The 15,949-nt window shown below is 43.0% G+C and overlaps 1 protein-coding gene across 1 annotated transcript in view; it reads right to left on the bottom strand.

Moving 5' to 3' along the window:
* Positions 1–1,669: 1,669 nt before the first annotated feature.
* Positions 1,670–15,949, bottom strand: part of FGL1 (fibrinogen like 1) — a 54,455-nt gene continuing 40,175 nt past the window's right edge. Inside the window, exon 8 of the mRNA XM_054989507.1 lies at positions 1,670–6,293. Coding sequence (XP_054845482.1) covers positions 6,134–6,293 — 160 coding nt within the window. The 3' untranslated portion in view covers positions 1,670–6,133. The remainder of the gene's footprint in view (positions 6,294–15,949) is intronic.

The following is a 15,949-nucleotide window of genomic DNA, read 5'->3' as shown; positions in this document are numbered from 1 at the left end:
TGGATAACTCCCACTGCCACCAGTAACTCTCTGAGAGTAGCTCCTGCTAAATGGAGTTGCACATTATGTACTATGTACCTGTGTTGCCATTTAGAGACTCCACCTAGTTGCCATGCCCGCCACTTCTCCTACAAGCTATTGTGTGGGGGTAAGCGATTACAACTTTACAGTTTTGAGCTATCATACTCCCCACTGTCCCTCCCTCTATGTTTCAAAAAGTAAGACCAAATAGGCATGGTGTGTTTCCAGAGATCAGGCTTAAAGCATTCAAAATATAAGGAAGTTTAATATATGAATAAAAAGAATACACATGGTCTGTTCAAGCATTCAAGCTGAGCAAGGGTATGAAGAAAAGGTGAAAACACATGTGGTCCCCTTTCCCTACTCTCTGTACTTATCCTAAATGGTAGGACAGGCTAGTAGTACTTAAAGTTGCGGTAGTTTAAAGTTCATCATTACCTTATTTCTTTTTTAATCTTTGCTCCAAGAGCAAAAGGGAGTTCCTAGGTAAAAGCTTAGTCCTGCATGGTACGTGGCTCCCCTGTCAGAAGCTGTGGAAGAGAAAGGACGAAGAAGTAAGAGAGCTTTTCCCTTATGTCCTGAGAATTCATAATCTACCTTGGGGAGTCCATTGCACAGTGGGGTCATTTTGATCTTCCTGCCTCAAGAGGAAGAGAATATATTCTGGTAATCTGCCCATTTCAGTCTCTGTCCCATCTGATGTCACTATACAGCATGGTGTAGGAAAGTGTTTCCCAACCAGGGTTCCACAGAACATCGTCAGGAATTCCTGAAAAGAAATTGTGGGATAAACAAATAATTTGAAATAACATGAAAATTCCAAATATCCCTTGAAATATTGCCATTATTAAGGTTATGTAAGCTGAGACAGAGCAAGAGAGAGAGAGAGAGAGAATAAATTTTCTTGACAATAATTTAAGTAATTGAATTGTGTTCCCCGTGCCTCAACTTTTTCTAGCCTGCAAACATTTACCTAGATAGGGGTACCTCAGAATTAAAAAAAAATTATTTTAGGGGTTCCTCCATGGAAAAAAGGTTTGGAAACTGGTGTAGCTTGATAAACCATTGTCCTACTTTGGCCAGAAACATTAATGTAACCAAGAGCTTGAGTACTGTGCACTTGGGGTCTGGATGGCTCCTTTCCACCCATCCTCCTTTGTACCAGTTCCAAATTTGCATCTGGGTTCCTGAGCACAAACAGAGGGTAGCTACAATAATTTAAACATGGGGGTGAATTTTTGGGTGGTGGGTACTTCTCCACAGTCCTTTTAAAAACATGCCACAAATGACTCTAATATTCAATGTGGCCCCAAACACCTTTATGATAAGTTTTACCTGGAAGAGGCAGGTGACATTTCCATTAATTTAGATTACCTTTTTTTTTTACAAATTAAGTCAAGAAGTCGTGAACAAAAAATAATTCTAGAGGAGTACCATGTTTGTCTGCTGCAGCAAAATAAAATAGAAGTCTAGTGGAAGCTTAAAGAGTAATAAAATTTATACCAGAACAAGCTTTTGGAAGTCAGAGCTCACTTTATCAGATGCAGGTCAGATGAAGATAAGAGTCATCACATGAATCCTGAATATTTATTGGTTTGAATGCCCAAAATATAATTTCAAAGATGGTGAAACAAGAATAGGAAAAAGCCCTTCAGAGATAAGATCTATACACAAGAGTTCAGAACAAACTCAGATTTCCTGAACGGGTTCTTTAAACACAAAGTTTGTTTCCTATAGACAATGGTGTACTATACGGAATATAAATAGTAACATACTCTGTGAAAGGATGCTTATCATAAACCAGGAAGTGATACAAGAACATTCCCTGCCTACACATTCCCCAACAGGTTCCCCAGTGTGATGATTTGTATATGTTTTTAGCTTGGTGGGCTCCACTCTCAGATTTGAATTAGAATTTCATTTGATATGGCCTGATTCTAGAGTCACAGCACTGAAAATAAAGATACAAACACAACATGCCTTGATGTAGCTTAATTATCTTTTATACAATACAATACAATAACCTTTATTAGGCATTAATTGCAATCAAAAGTAAAAAGGACCAGTTATTACATAACGAAGTGACACAACATCAAGAATAATACAATTAAACAATCATTAAGGAAAAGGCAAAAAAGAAGTTCACAATCAGCTTAGCACTAGGTGATACCTAGCTACTTGATTAGTAATGTAAGTAGGGTTGCCAGCTCCAAGTTGGGGAATTCCTGGAGATCTGGGGGGTGAAACCTGGAGAAACCTGGGGAAAGTGGTGTTTGGGGAGGGAAAGGACCTTGGCATGGCACAATTCCATAGAGTCCACCCTGCAAAGTAGCCATTTTCTCCAGGTGAACTGATCTTTGTGGCCTGGAGACCAGTTGTAATTCCAGGAGATCTCCAGCCACTACCTGGAAGCTGGCAACCCTAAATGTAAGAATTCCGGTCAGATAAAAGATATAAAACGAACTGCTCATCAGAGTGACATTTAAACTTATATAAAAAAGGGCTGATTAAAGAGTTCCTCAACTCAGTATAAAAATTATGATAAAGCAGAATGTGAGATCGAAATCCAGGACCTCCAGCCCTATGTGGGCAGAGTCTTTCCTGATCAGGAGTTCTCAAAAATCTGCTGAAGGCAAAATGTTAAACCTTGTAAGCATAAAAGCTCTGCGGATTTGTGGCGATTTAAGGTGCAATAAATAAGCAGCCGGAGCCCCACAATCTGGCAATGTTCCATACACAACAGGGGAGTAATTACCTCTTAACACCTTTGGCCACTGTTGTACTTTTACAGTGAAATCCTAAGCAGAGTTATTACAGTCTAAGCCAATTGAAATCAAAGGGCTCAGACTGCAGTAACTTTGCTTAGGATCCAGAGGAGTTAGCCATGTTAGTCTGTAGTCGCAAAGTAGTAGAGAGTCCAGTAGCACTTCCCAACGGGAAGGCGGGGGACCCGGTGCTTACTTATTTGTCATTCCTGGGTGCTCTGCCGTCGCACTCCTGCGACTGTGCAATGACATCATTTCTGGGAAGTGATGTCTTTGTGCAGGCGTGGGAGCGTGCGTGAGCTTCTCAGAGGGCTGATTGGGGCCCTAAACAGGCCAGATTTGGTCCATTTGGAGCCAAAATTGGCCTGCTGAGAAGTGCAGGAGCAATGAAGTCATTCCCAGAGGTGACATCATCGCATCGCCCCAGGAGTTTACCCGGGGTAGCTTTACCTCACCTTTCCTCCCCCACCAGCCATGTGAGTAGAGGCAGAGGGTGGAGGGTGGGAGTGGGGGATCCCCTGCCCCTAGCAGGGGAATGACATCCTTAGGCCTTCCAGATCCTAGACTGACACTCAAACCATTACACCATGCTGGCACTCATGGCTTTCAGCCTTTCAAAAAACAGGTTTACTTCTTTTATTTAGAAAATGTATATGCTACCTCTCCCGAGACTCAGTGAAGGTGGATGCTAGAATGGTGCTATAGCCTCATATCAACCGTGCAAGGAAGGTTAGGCAAAAGCTCCACCGAGAGAAGATAGCAACCCAAAGCGTAGCTAACGGGAGAGCACCTATAAACGGAGTGTATGTAAAGAAATCTGAAATATTTGACAGCATTAGACTAATGGAAATATATTTTCTTGCTAATATTTACCACCTAGCAATAGTTCCCATTTTTTATTTTTACTTTGACACTGAAAAACAATCTAATTTTTGGAAGGGCTTTATTAAAAATAAGGAATGAATGTATGAAATCTAACTGTAAAACCAATGCACAGAATAAAAATGACAGATTAGCTCTAACAACCAAAAGAGACGTTTACTTCCATCCCCGCGTAAGGCCTACACTTCAGGGAGGTTCACAACTTACACATTCTTCCGGAAGAAGCTGTTTCAAGGTGGCAAGGGCCTTGCCCACTTTCCTGAACTATGGAGCCATCTTGAAGAACAGCTCTCAGAAGAGACACAGGTGGCGTGTCAAAGAGTCACATGCGATTCCTGGGCCATTGGGTATCAGAGGCATACAAATGACCTCTTTCTAAGTGTCCCATAATTATTTATTTTTTAAAATGTATATGCCCTTTTCCTCCCTGATTGGGGACCCAAAAAAGGCTGCTTCCACACACGTTGGATAATGCACTTTCAATGCTCTTTAGTGATCATTTGGAACTGGGTTTTCGTGTGTGAAACACAAAATCCACTTCTAAAGGATAACTAAAGTGCATTGAAAGTGCATTATTCAACGTGTGTGGAAACGGCCAAAACTTTTTTACATCATTTCCCTCCTCTTCCACTTAATCCTCACAACAACAACCTTTAGGCTGAGAGATTGTGATAGGCCCAAGCCCCAAGGTCATCTGACAGTCTTCCATGGCTGAGTGAGGAATTCAAACCTGCTTGTCTCGGGTTCTAATCCAGCACTCTAAACACTATATCACACCTCTGAGGAACACTTTGAGTTCCACACAGATTTTCTGGAACCGCCATTTGGGGAGACAAAATATGCGAAGAGTCTGCTTTGTGGAGCATGCTCACTCTAGCTCTATGATGGACATAAACTAGATCAGAAATTAATTGCCAACGATTACCTTCTATTAAATTGAACAGAATCCTTGTTTTAAACCCATATACAGACTAACAAGAAAAGGGTAATAAGCGCCACGTATCTGATGTGAGTAAAGAATTCTTTCACTAGATCTTCAGCTTTTCACACAGTGCATTTCTTCTGAAATTAATTTCCTTAAATCCTCTGGTTCCACATAAATATTATGTGACAAGCTGGGCATTACAGATACTGCAGATGATGTGTGATGCGGCTGCAATATATAGGTCACTAGTTTAAAGCATCTGAAAAACTGGAATTACATCAAGTGTGATTTTATTACAGACACATCGAGATTTTGAGAGGCAGATCTCTCCCAGAATGATAGAATTAAGGTAGCCTCAATGCTGAGTCCAGGGAGGGAGCCACAAGGCAAATCAACCAGGCAATTCAATTGCTACAAAAAATTAGGTCTAGCAGATTAAAAAGACCATTAATTGTAGCAAAAGACACCAAACTATGAGAATTTGAAGTCTGGTTGTCCCTAAATGGTTTACATAGCCACATCATAAAATGCAGAGTCTGGTACTGTTTTTATTTGCTCCTATATAAAATCCACTTGCCGCAATCCCATACAATGCTATATATGCTTTAGCCCACTTATCCCCATAGGTACTTCCACACAATACTTGCTGCTGCTGCTGCAAAATAGGCAATGAAAGGCCCACGTGGCAATTTCCCTGGCATTTCCCTTGCTTTAGCCTCATGTGGCTTCCATGTACCCCCCTATTGCACTGGAAACGTTTATAAAAAATCAGTAATCGACATATTGCTACAGCATGACATACAGCTACAGTGTTATAATGCTATAGCGATACATCAACAAATTTAAAAGCTTCAAAAAGCACTCTGGTGGCACGATGGTGATGGTGGAGCTGTGAAATGCAGGTGGATTGAGGCAAGGAAAATGACAGCAGTGTGGGTGGGACCTGAAAAAAATCTGCATATCGACACTGATGCAAACATGCTTTGGGAATGCAGTTGTTCCTAAAGGATCATCTCAAAGCAGGTTTAGGAATGATTGCAGCAAACCAACGGGAACACTGAGAGGCAGGGCTTTTTTTCAGCTGGAACGTGGTGGAATAGAGTTCCGGCACCTCTTGAAAATGGTCACATGGCCGGTGGCCCCGCCCCCTGATCTCCAGACGGAGGGGAGTTTAGATTGCCCTCCACGCCACTGGTGTGGCCACCGGCCATGTGACCATTTTCACCAAGGGCGATTTAAACTTTTAAAAACTCCCCCCTTGTTCCAGCTGACCCAAAGTGACGTCATTGTGCAGTCCTGAGTTCCACCACCTCTTTTCCCAGAAAAACCCTGCTGAGAGGTATACGAAAGCATGACAATGCTGTGCAGATGCTGGCGGAAAGATGCCTGTTGGGCAGCCACAGTGAACCAAAAGAGACATGTCAGGCAGTTCATGTTGGACTGTGGCCCTTGTTTGCAGCGTCGCCAATTTATGCAGAGGAAAGCATATACCATAATACATTTTCGATCAATTTGTTTAAAAGAGTGCAAGAGCATGAACTTAAAGCTCGGCAGGGTTGAAGTCTGATGGCCTCAATTTCATGGTGACAGATTTCAGAGAATACCACCAGCCGTGCCACGTAAACCACACAATTCCATTGTCTGTTGCTGCTGAGTAGGGTCCATTGTAATACAAGCCGTTCAGGTTGGCAGAGTGGCATCTGGCAGGAAAGGAGAGGGGGGGGAAAAGAAAAACAAAGCATTTCAAACCGAACCATCTATTACCTTTGGCATTTATACATGACAAATGTGTGTTGCTGCAATTTAATTGTATAAAGCTTTTTCTGACCCTTCAACTGTTGTGAGTTGCCCTATCTGAATTGATTAGAACAAACTGATGGTGAACACTACAACAGAGCACATCAAAGTGCAACTTAATTTTTTTTAAAAGATGGCAAGTGTTGGAAAACATTTTGAACACCAAAAAATCCACAGCAATGTGCTGTGGTGAGATTATATTTTAGATCTGCAGCCCCTGAATTTATGGAGTTCAATACTACCAGGGCTTTTTTTCTGGGAAAAGAGGTGGTGGAACTCAGTGGGTTGCCCCTGGAGAAAATGGTCACATGGCTGGTGGCCCCGCCCCCCTGATCTCCAGACAGAGGGGAGTTTAAATTGCCCTCCGTGCCGCTTAGCGCTGCTCAGTGCGGAGGGCAATCTAAACTCCCCTCTGTCTGGAGATCAGGGGGTGGGGCCACCGGCCATGTGACCATTTTCAAGAGGTTCCAGAACTCCGTTCCACCGCATTCCTGCTGAAAAAAAGCCCTGAATACTACTGATTAGGTAAACAATTACAAGGGATCTTGGAATTCAAGACAATATTTCGCAGAATGACAGGGAATTCTTCTAGGAAGGCACATGGTTAAAATACATCCACATAGCCTAGATTTTGGGAGGAAACGGTTGCCCAGTAATCATACGATAGTTGCTTTTTAAAAGATTGTGCAGAAACTGTAACTGCTTGAAAAAACATTCAGCTGTAGCCTCTAACCATGTGGTCAACCCTGATTACTGAAAATCTTGCCGCTGTAGTTTATTCAGCAATTACAAGTGGCGGTGGAGGTTGTTGCCCAAGGACTCATCGTCTTCAGCGGCTTCCATCTTTTGATCCAAATCCATTCTGTCAAGAAGCCAGAAACTTCTTTCCAAGAAAAAAACATTTTCTTTACTGAGAGGTAAACATTAAATAACATATCATGTCTGACTCTGGCTGTTTTCACATTACTTACCCGATCACGCAAAACTCCCGGAATGACGCGCCTTCCTGGTGCGATTTCCCACGATAACTCTGGTTATTGCAGGAAATCACACCAGGAAGGTGCGTCGTTCGGGAGGTTTTTTGTAATCGGTAAGCAGTGTGAAAACGACCTCTCTCAGGGCCAAACCAGATATGATGGGAATTCCATGAATGGAGCTTCCAGCATCCCCCCCCCCCCCCGTTTACGTAGAATACCAGGAGCCAGATTCAGATTGTAACAACAACAACAACATTTGATGTATATACTGCCCTTCAGGACAGTTTAATGCCCACTCAGAGTGGTTTACAAGTATGCTATTATTATTCCCACAACAAACACCCTGTGAGGTGGGTGGGGCTGAGAGAGCTCCAGAGAGCCATGACTAGCCCAAGGTCACCCAGCTGGCTTCAAGTGGAGGAGTGGGGAATCAAACCTGGCTCTCCAGATTAGAGTCCCGTGCTCTTAACCACTACACCAAACTGGCTCGGGGGGGGGGGTAGGGTAGTATTGAGTAGCATTCTCTCTGCAGCATTTTTCTGATCCAAAATCCCCCTCCCCTCCCATTGTGTTTATGGAACTCTCATTGTTGTGTCTTGTTGGGGCCTTTGGCAAACTTAATAGGACTTCTTAGCTTGTGTTTGGCAATAACTTGTCTACATCAAAGGGATGGATCAGCTGTGGGTTTAGGTATATTCCTGTTTATGACTAGCTATCTTAACTTTTTATCTAATAGGCTTACATCTATTACACTCTCTCATCCTTAAACAACAGAAATGGCACCCGAGGCGTTTATTTTAAAATGCCAACAATAACTAATTAGTTTACTTACGACTAACAAAATTTGTGGTAGGGTATTTATTTATTTATTCAATTTATATACCGCCCATCCCCAGGGGCGGTATATAAATTTGAAGAAGTGAGCTGTGGCTCAAGAAAGCTCATACCCTACCACAAATTTTGTTAGTCTTATAGGCAGGGCTTTTTTTCTGGGAAAAGAGGTGGTGGAACTCAGGACTGCAAAATGACATCAGTTTGGGTCAGCTAGAACAAGGGTTATTTTAAAAAAAGGTTAAAACACCTCAGCGAAAATGGTCACATGGCCAGTGGCCCTGCCCCCTAATCTCCAGAAAGAGGAGAGTTTAGATTTCCCTCCGTGCCGCTCCAGCAGTGCGGAGGGCAATCTAAACTTCTCTCTTTCTGGAGATCAGGGGGCGGGGCCACCAGTCATGTGACCATTTTCAAGAGGTGCTGGAACTCCATTCCACCATGTTCCAGCTGAAAAAAAAGCCCTGCTTTTGAGTAAGACCACTTTTGAACCTGGTGGCTTTGCCAGTGTTCCTCTGGCTTTCAGGTATGGGGGGGGGGGGTCAGAGGAACAATGACAACCACCTTGCCCTTCTCACAGCTAAGGCCTTACTAGGAGGGCAAGGGAATGTAACTTACACCCACATTTATATTTTGATTTAATCAGACATCAAAACACCATTTTACCCCTGTTGAAGGATAATGTAAACCATTATGTGTGGCCCAATTCCTTCAACCCCACCCTAGTATTCCGGAGCCTTTCAGGGACAGCTAGGGCAGGTTTAACCACAATGTTAATAACAATAACAACAACATTCAATTTATATACTGCTGTTCAGGACAACTTAACTCCCACTCAGAGTGGTTTACAAAGTATACTGTTATTATCCTCATGACAATCACTCTGTGAGGTGAGCGGGGGTGAGAGAGCTCTGAGAGGGCTGTGACTGGCTCAGGATCACCCAGCTGGCTTCAAATGGAGGACTGTGGATTCAAAACTGGCTCTCCAGATTAGAGTCCTGCCACTCCTAACTACTACACCAAACTGGCTCTGACAATACACAATAGTACTGAAAGGCCCCTCAGGTATACTTATTCAACAGCAACTCTGCATGATCAAAAAGAGTCCAGTAGCACCTTTAAGACTAACCAATTTATAGAAGAGGAGGGAGGAGGAGGGGAGGAGAGAGAAGAGGCAATCCTCCCCCCTCCTCTTCTATATTTGACCAGTTTCTGTAACATGCATCTGACGAAGAGAACTTGATTCTCGAAAGCTTATGCTACAATAAAATTGGTTAGTCTTAAAGGTGCTACTGGACTCTTTTTGATTTTGCTACCACAGACTAACATGGCTAGCTCCTCTGCAACTCTGCATGGAATGTCTGCTACTGTGGTCCCCTTAAAATGTCCCACATCTCAGAGCTTGATGGCGGATCTCCTGCTTCATGACAGGAGCTCAATTACCAGTTGCACAGAAATGGAAAAGAGAGGGAGAGAGAGAGAAACTTGTCTATCATTTAAAGAATGGCCTCCCATGCTCCCTCCTTTTTGACACTGGAGTGTTCTCTGTGACACGGTTTGAGAATAGCAGTCTCAGAACAAAAGACCTGCCTGTTCTCTTTGTATGCTGCTTGAATACTATTAGTTCCTGCCTGTTAATGAGCTTCATCTTAGAATGCTTTTCCAAACTTGTGAAGACTGTGCCTAGGGACACAGGCAAAAGGTTATGGGGCTTTGAACAAAAAGAAGTCTGAATCTGAAACAGAATTATGTACAAATGATGATCATGCTATTGCCAAAATGTATAAGCTTCCGTTAAAATTTGAGCCCGAAGAAGAGCGAATGAAAGATCCTATGATAAAACAGGCTAAAAACGTTGGGTATAATATACAAATGGAACAATGAAAGAATATGTGGGTGAAGGGACTTAAATTTACTTTGAGTTCTACACTCAAAGAGAATTTCTATAAAATGATATATCTTTGGTATATGTCTCCAGAAAAATTAGTGAGAATGTATAAATAAATGCTGGAAATGTGAAATAGCATGAAGGGACATTCTATCATCTTTGGTGGACTTGTAACAAAGCCAAAAAAAATTGGACACCAATTCATTTGTTAAAACAGAAAATCTTGAAGATTAATGTACAACTTAAACCAGAGGCTTTTTTGTTGGGATGAATGGACAGACAGCTTGAAAACAGACATGGAATTTTGTTTTTGTATATGAGAATGGCAGCAAGACTATTACATGCTCAAAAATGGAAGAGTTTGACGTTGCCTACAATAGAGGACTGGATTGTGAAGATGACGGAGTCAGGTGAGATGGCTAAATTTACTGCTTTGATTAGAGAGAAGACATTACCCATATTTATAGAAAACTGGAAACCCCTTATTGACTTTTTACATGAAACTGAAAAAAATGAACTCATGTTTTGTGGTTTTGAAGAGTAATGGGGGGAAAGCAGGGCTTTTTTTCAGCTGGAACGCAGTGGAACGAAGTTCCGGCACCTCTTGAAAATGGTCACATTGCTGAAGTGGCACGGAGGGGAATCTAAACTCCCCTCTGTCTGGAGATCAGGGAGCGGGGCCATCGGCCATGTGACCATTTTCACCAAGGGCAATTTAAACTTTGTTCCAGCTGACCCAAAGTGATGTCATTGGTCCTGGGAGCATGCGTGCACTTTGCGCACGCGCATGTAGTACCAGGGGCACCACCTCCCACCAAGAGTTGCCTCTGTTCTGGCAACCCACTGAGTTCCACCACTTCTTTTCCCAGAAAAAAAGCCCTGGGGAAAAGTATTATAGAAAAATGAGAAGTTTTATTCTGATCACAATAGAACAAGTGTGAATTCTGTAATCATGCCAGTATTTGTCATAGAGAAAATTGAAATCTTTTCCTATATATTTTCCCCTCTCTAGTCTTTCTTTTCTTTTTGTCTCTTTTAAAAATTTTACGTGCTTTTAAAAAATCTTGCCATAAAATTCATTTTTAAAAAAGATCGTGCCTAGGGACAAGAAGTTTTGGCAGGGAAAACTGCACGACAGGAATGTGAGTTTGTGCACTTCCTCCATTAGTTGCTTTGCAGTAACTTTGTGAGCGCGTTTGCTGGCAACAACACGCCAGAACAAACGTAATTACCATCAGCCCAGCTATTAGAGAACAGATTTGTGTTTCTTAGGAAATCGCTCTGGCAGGTTAAATATAGGCAAACTGGCCACCAGCCTACAGCTTAGATCCTCTGAGCTACCTTTTAATTGGCTATGCAGAAATCCTCCGCCTCCTTCCCTAAAAGCCCTCTCACTACCTCCACAAAATTCAAAATTCTCCTTGTTGTTATAAGGGCATTGTTCTGTTTCCACAAGAAAGAAAGCAACTGTGACAGTTTCATAACTACGTGGAGAACAGAACAGTGTCTTCTGCAGTCAATTGCTATGAGTCAGCCGATCTGCAATACCGATACAGGAATGTAACAATAGCAACCACGTGCTCAGTACTATTCAGCAGCTGTGATGCAGAGAAGCTGGGAGAGTGAAAAGTATCTCTCAGCAGACAGCATGTTCCAAAGCTGGATAGGATTTCTCTCTGGGTAGAATGCATCATCAATGTATTAGTAAAATGGGCATCAATGTAGTAGTAAAATGGCCTTCATTATGACTGATGCAATGTGCAGTGAGAAAGAGCTTTACTGCAAGGACGAATAGAGGGCATGATACATATCACTACACCTCTCCCCATGGGTTTCCTTGCAGTGAGGGCCAGGCCACCTAGTTTCAGAGGTGGGGGTAAGCTTGCCCTCACCTCGTGTGTGGGCACTGTGGCCTCAAACCTACGGCAAGTTGCTTTGCCACCTGACTTCTGGGACAGCTGCTGGCCCAATCTCCAAAACAAGAGGGGGAAAAACCCAACTTGATACACAAGTCTGGAACCAACAAGGTTGAGCAGCCAAGGAAATATAAAATATAAAAGAAATATAATTATTTATTTCACAGTGCACATGTGACATAATACAATGGGCTGTAGCAGCAGTCACCAGACTAAACCACCTCATGGTCCAGTGGGCCGCCAGGCTGGGCCACCCTGCAGTGGACCACTGGGCTGGGTTGCATTGGGCCCTGAGGCAGTGGGAAGGCTTGGGGCCACGGTGTCATGTCTTCCCACTGCCACACTGGTCCTTCTTGGGCCTCCGAAAGCTCCGAGGCAGCGGGAAGGCCTGGTGCTGTGGCACCAAGCCTTCCCACAGCCGCGCTGGGCCTTTCCAGGCCTCTGGAGGCCCCAAGGAGGCAGCGAGGAGGCAAACCATTTTGCCCCCGAGTCACTTCTTATCCTGCATCTGTGCTGGGATAAGGAGTAGAGATGGGCACGAACCGGGGAAAAAACGAACCATGTGGTTTGTGATTCGTCAAATTTCACAAACCACGAACTTTCACGAACCTGCCCCTGGTTCGCAAACTGGTTCGTTTTGTTCATGAAATTGTCACATCCAGGTCAGAAAGTCATCACTTCTGGGTCAGGAGAAGGTCACTTCCAGGTCAGCAGAAGGTCTGCAGGAAGTCCATCCCATGTTGCCTAGGATACTGATTGATTGGCACCAGGCCATCTGCAGCGACGAACCAAATGAACCAGCCTAAAGTTCATGATGGTTCATCAGAAATGGGATCTGACGAACCACTGGTTCGTAAACCATGAACTGGCCTGTTTCATGCTTAATTTTGGTTCATATTTCGGTTCGTTCTCGTCTCTAATAAGGAGTCATCGGAAACATGGTTTGCCTTTTATGTTTAAGGATGATTTGTGATTTGCATACTGAAACCGATTTGTATTTGAAAAAGAAAATAAAAGATTGTTGTATTACTTATTCTCGCATTTTTTTAAAAAATTAGCAATTTCAAGATTTTTGCTTTACATTTTTCCTACAATTCATCTGTTTTTGAAAACTGGTTAGCGGTGGTGGGTGCAAGTAGTTAGCCTTGCCTTGGGAGCAAAAAAGCCTGGCACCGGCCCGGGCTGTGGCTGAGGGGCAGAGCATCTGCTTTGCACACTGAAGGCCTGAGATTCAATCCCCGGCATCTCCAGGTAAAAAGATCAAGTCATGGATGATGTGAAAGTTCTGAGAGCTGCTGCCAACCAAAGTAAACCATAATGACTCTGATAGACCAATGATCTGATGAAGGATAAGGCAGTTTGGGGGCCAGGGGGCCACGCAAAGCAATGGTGAATGCCTAAATCTGGAGCTCCATTCTTCAAGCACCCAATCCAACTAAAACAAAGCACAAACAGCACACAAAAATAAAAAATACCATGGACAAAACAAGCCGGAGCAGAGGCTCCCACTGGCCCCGACTTCAGTCAAAGCTTTCTTTCTGATGCGTAAGTCCAGAGGAGGAGCCGGTGTGGGAAAAAGCAGCCAGGCTAAAATGGCTGCCACTGGGGACAACAAAGCACTGCAACAAACTATAAAGATACTGAATAATGAAATCCTAACAAAACTAGATGAACTAGAGAATAAAATTGTTAGCAGGGTTGAAAAGCTATTGCAACCGGAAAACGGGCAACTTAAAAGAGATCAAAGGATAAGGCAGCTTCATGTGTGTGGAGCTGTGGAAGTCTTCTCATGTCTTTCTTCATTTTTAAGATGGAAAAAAAAATCAAAGGTTTGCCAACTCTTGAAAAGAGTCCAGGGGGCTTCACCACCTTTGATTATGCATATGTGACTCAAACGTCAGTGTTTTCCTCTGGCCTGCAGCATGAAGATTTGTTCTTACTCCCACACTGTTCCAATACTTCATTGTTCGGGACAAAATAAATGACTTTCAAAAACAGCAGTATGGGAAAAAACGTGGAGATGGGCACTGTCGTTTTCAGAATGTATTAGTGCTGCAGAACAAAGTCCCCCTCAGACAATACGATCCTTTCTTAAAGAGGTACGCAACCTGCTATTTGCAACACAGGGCCGTCTCATGCTTACCGGGCAAAACCGACTACGCTCCATCTAACTCTGCAGCTGTTGCCAAGCTGTGATTGTAATGCTTGATTTAGGAATTACAGAAGCTTTCCCCCTTATCATGCACATTACTGTAGTATAGTTTCAGCACCAAGCCCGGTCACATTGATGCTAAACTGAACCGACTTGGGAGCATGTTTTGCAAACAATTCTGTTTCACGGCTGTGGTGCTGAGAAGGCGAGTCTAAAGGTAAATCAGCACCTGGGCGAGGGGAGGATTTTTTATAAAAACCTTGCTCTGTCCAAACACCAGTTCTAGTACAGGCACACTAGCTGTCCTTTTCACTGATGTGTCAACATTTTGTATCACGAGAGAAGAGGTAAGAGAACAGCAGACATACATTAAGGACGTTTTCAGACTCCTACACACACACACACACCTCTCCCCTTTGGCTTGCTTTGCATGCCACAGTGAGACCAAAGACTTCCGGAGTTACAATTGACTGCAATTTGTTGTGATGTCCAAATTGGAACTTTTAACAAATTGCAGTTTCTTTCTTGCCTTCAAGGCTTCTAAACTATTGTCTAATAGGTAGACAAGAAACATACAGGAAGTTGTTACATGAGATACAGGAAAGTTATTACATGTACATGAAGGAGCACATGAGTTTAACACATTTTGTTCCCAGATCAAATAAATTATTATTAGTTTAGTCATCTGTATGTAAACCTATGGCATTCATAGCCTTACAGTTAATCCAGCCCTGAACATAATCTTCCAACAGATCTCCTTTGTTCTCAGAGCAAATAGGTAACAAACCGTTCAGCACAAATAGGTAAGAATATAAAGCCAAACTTAGACTTCCATTGTAGGTATAGTTTCAGGTGCGTAACCATGTTGGTCTGTAGTAGAAAACCATGATTTGGGTCCAGTAGCACCTTAGAAACCAACTAGATTTCCAGGACGTGAGCTTTCAAGAGTCAAAACTCCCTTCATCAGACATATTGTAGGTACACTTCCTTGTCATAAGCTCCGATTGAACGCAGTAGGACTTACTTATTAGTAAACATGCATAGGATTGGATTACAAACAATTTTAGTTTTTCTTTGATCTTCCACAAGATAATCTAAATTTGGTTTGAAACTAGCAACTAAAATGAAACAAATAGAGGAGCAATAACACTACAATCATCCCTGTATTTTGTCACCCTAAAAACATCTCGGTTGTGATACTCTAATGTTTCATGGGGAGGGCTTTTTTTCAGCTGGAATGTGGTGGAATGGAGTTCTGGCACCTCTTGAAGATGGTCACATGGCCGGTGGGCCCGCCCCCTGATCTCCAGACAGAGGGGAGTTTAGATTGCCCTCCGCACTGAGCGCGCGGAGGGCAATCTAAACTCCTCTCTGTCTGGAGATCAGCAGGCAGGCCCACCGGCCATGTGACCATTTTCGTCAAGTGCGATTTAAACTTTGAAAAACTTCCCCCTTGTTCCAGCTGACCCAAAGTGACGTCATTGTGCAGTCCTGAGTTCCACCACCTCTTTTCCCAGAAAAATAGCCCTGTTCATGGGAAACAATGTTACTTATCAAAATCTTCACTGACATATGTACAAATTTCCTTCTGAAGTTGGTGGAAATTTTGACTTCATTGGTAACAGGTTTTACCCAGGCTCATTTCTCCTTTTATCAGTGTAGTGTTGATGAGAGAGCTGAAACTGTACTTTCACACAGTAAATTTGGCTTCAGATCTACCAAACATGGGACTGATTCCATGACGTTTGCAGTTCCCGGTGACAGGACTGGCAAGTTATCAAGTAATGGACAAGTTTGA

This window comes from Eublepharis macularius, chromosome 10 (genome assembly GCF_028583425.1).
Source record: "Eublepharis macularius isolate TG4126 chromosome 10, MPM_Emac_v1.0, whole genome shotgun sequence".
NCBI classification, from domain to species: Eukaryota; Metazoa; Chordata; class Lepidosauria; order Squamata; family Eublepharidae; genus Eublepharis; species Eublepharis macularius.
Note: the sequence above shows the minus strand (reverse complement) of the source record. Positions and strands in the feature narration are given on the sequence as shown.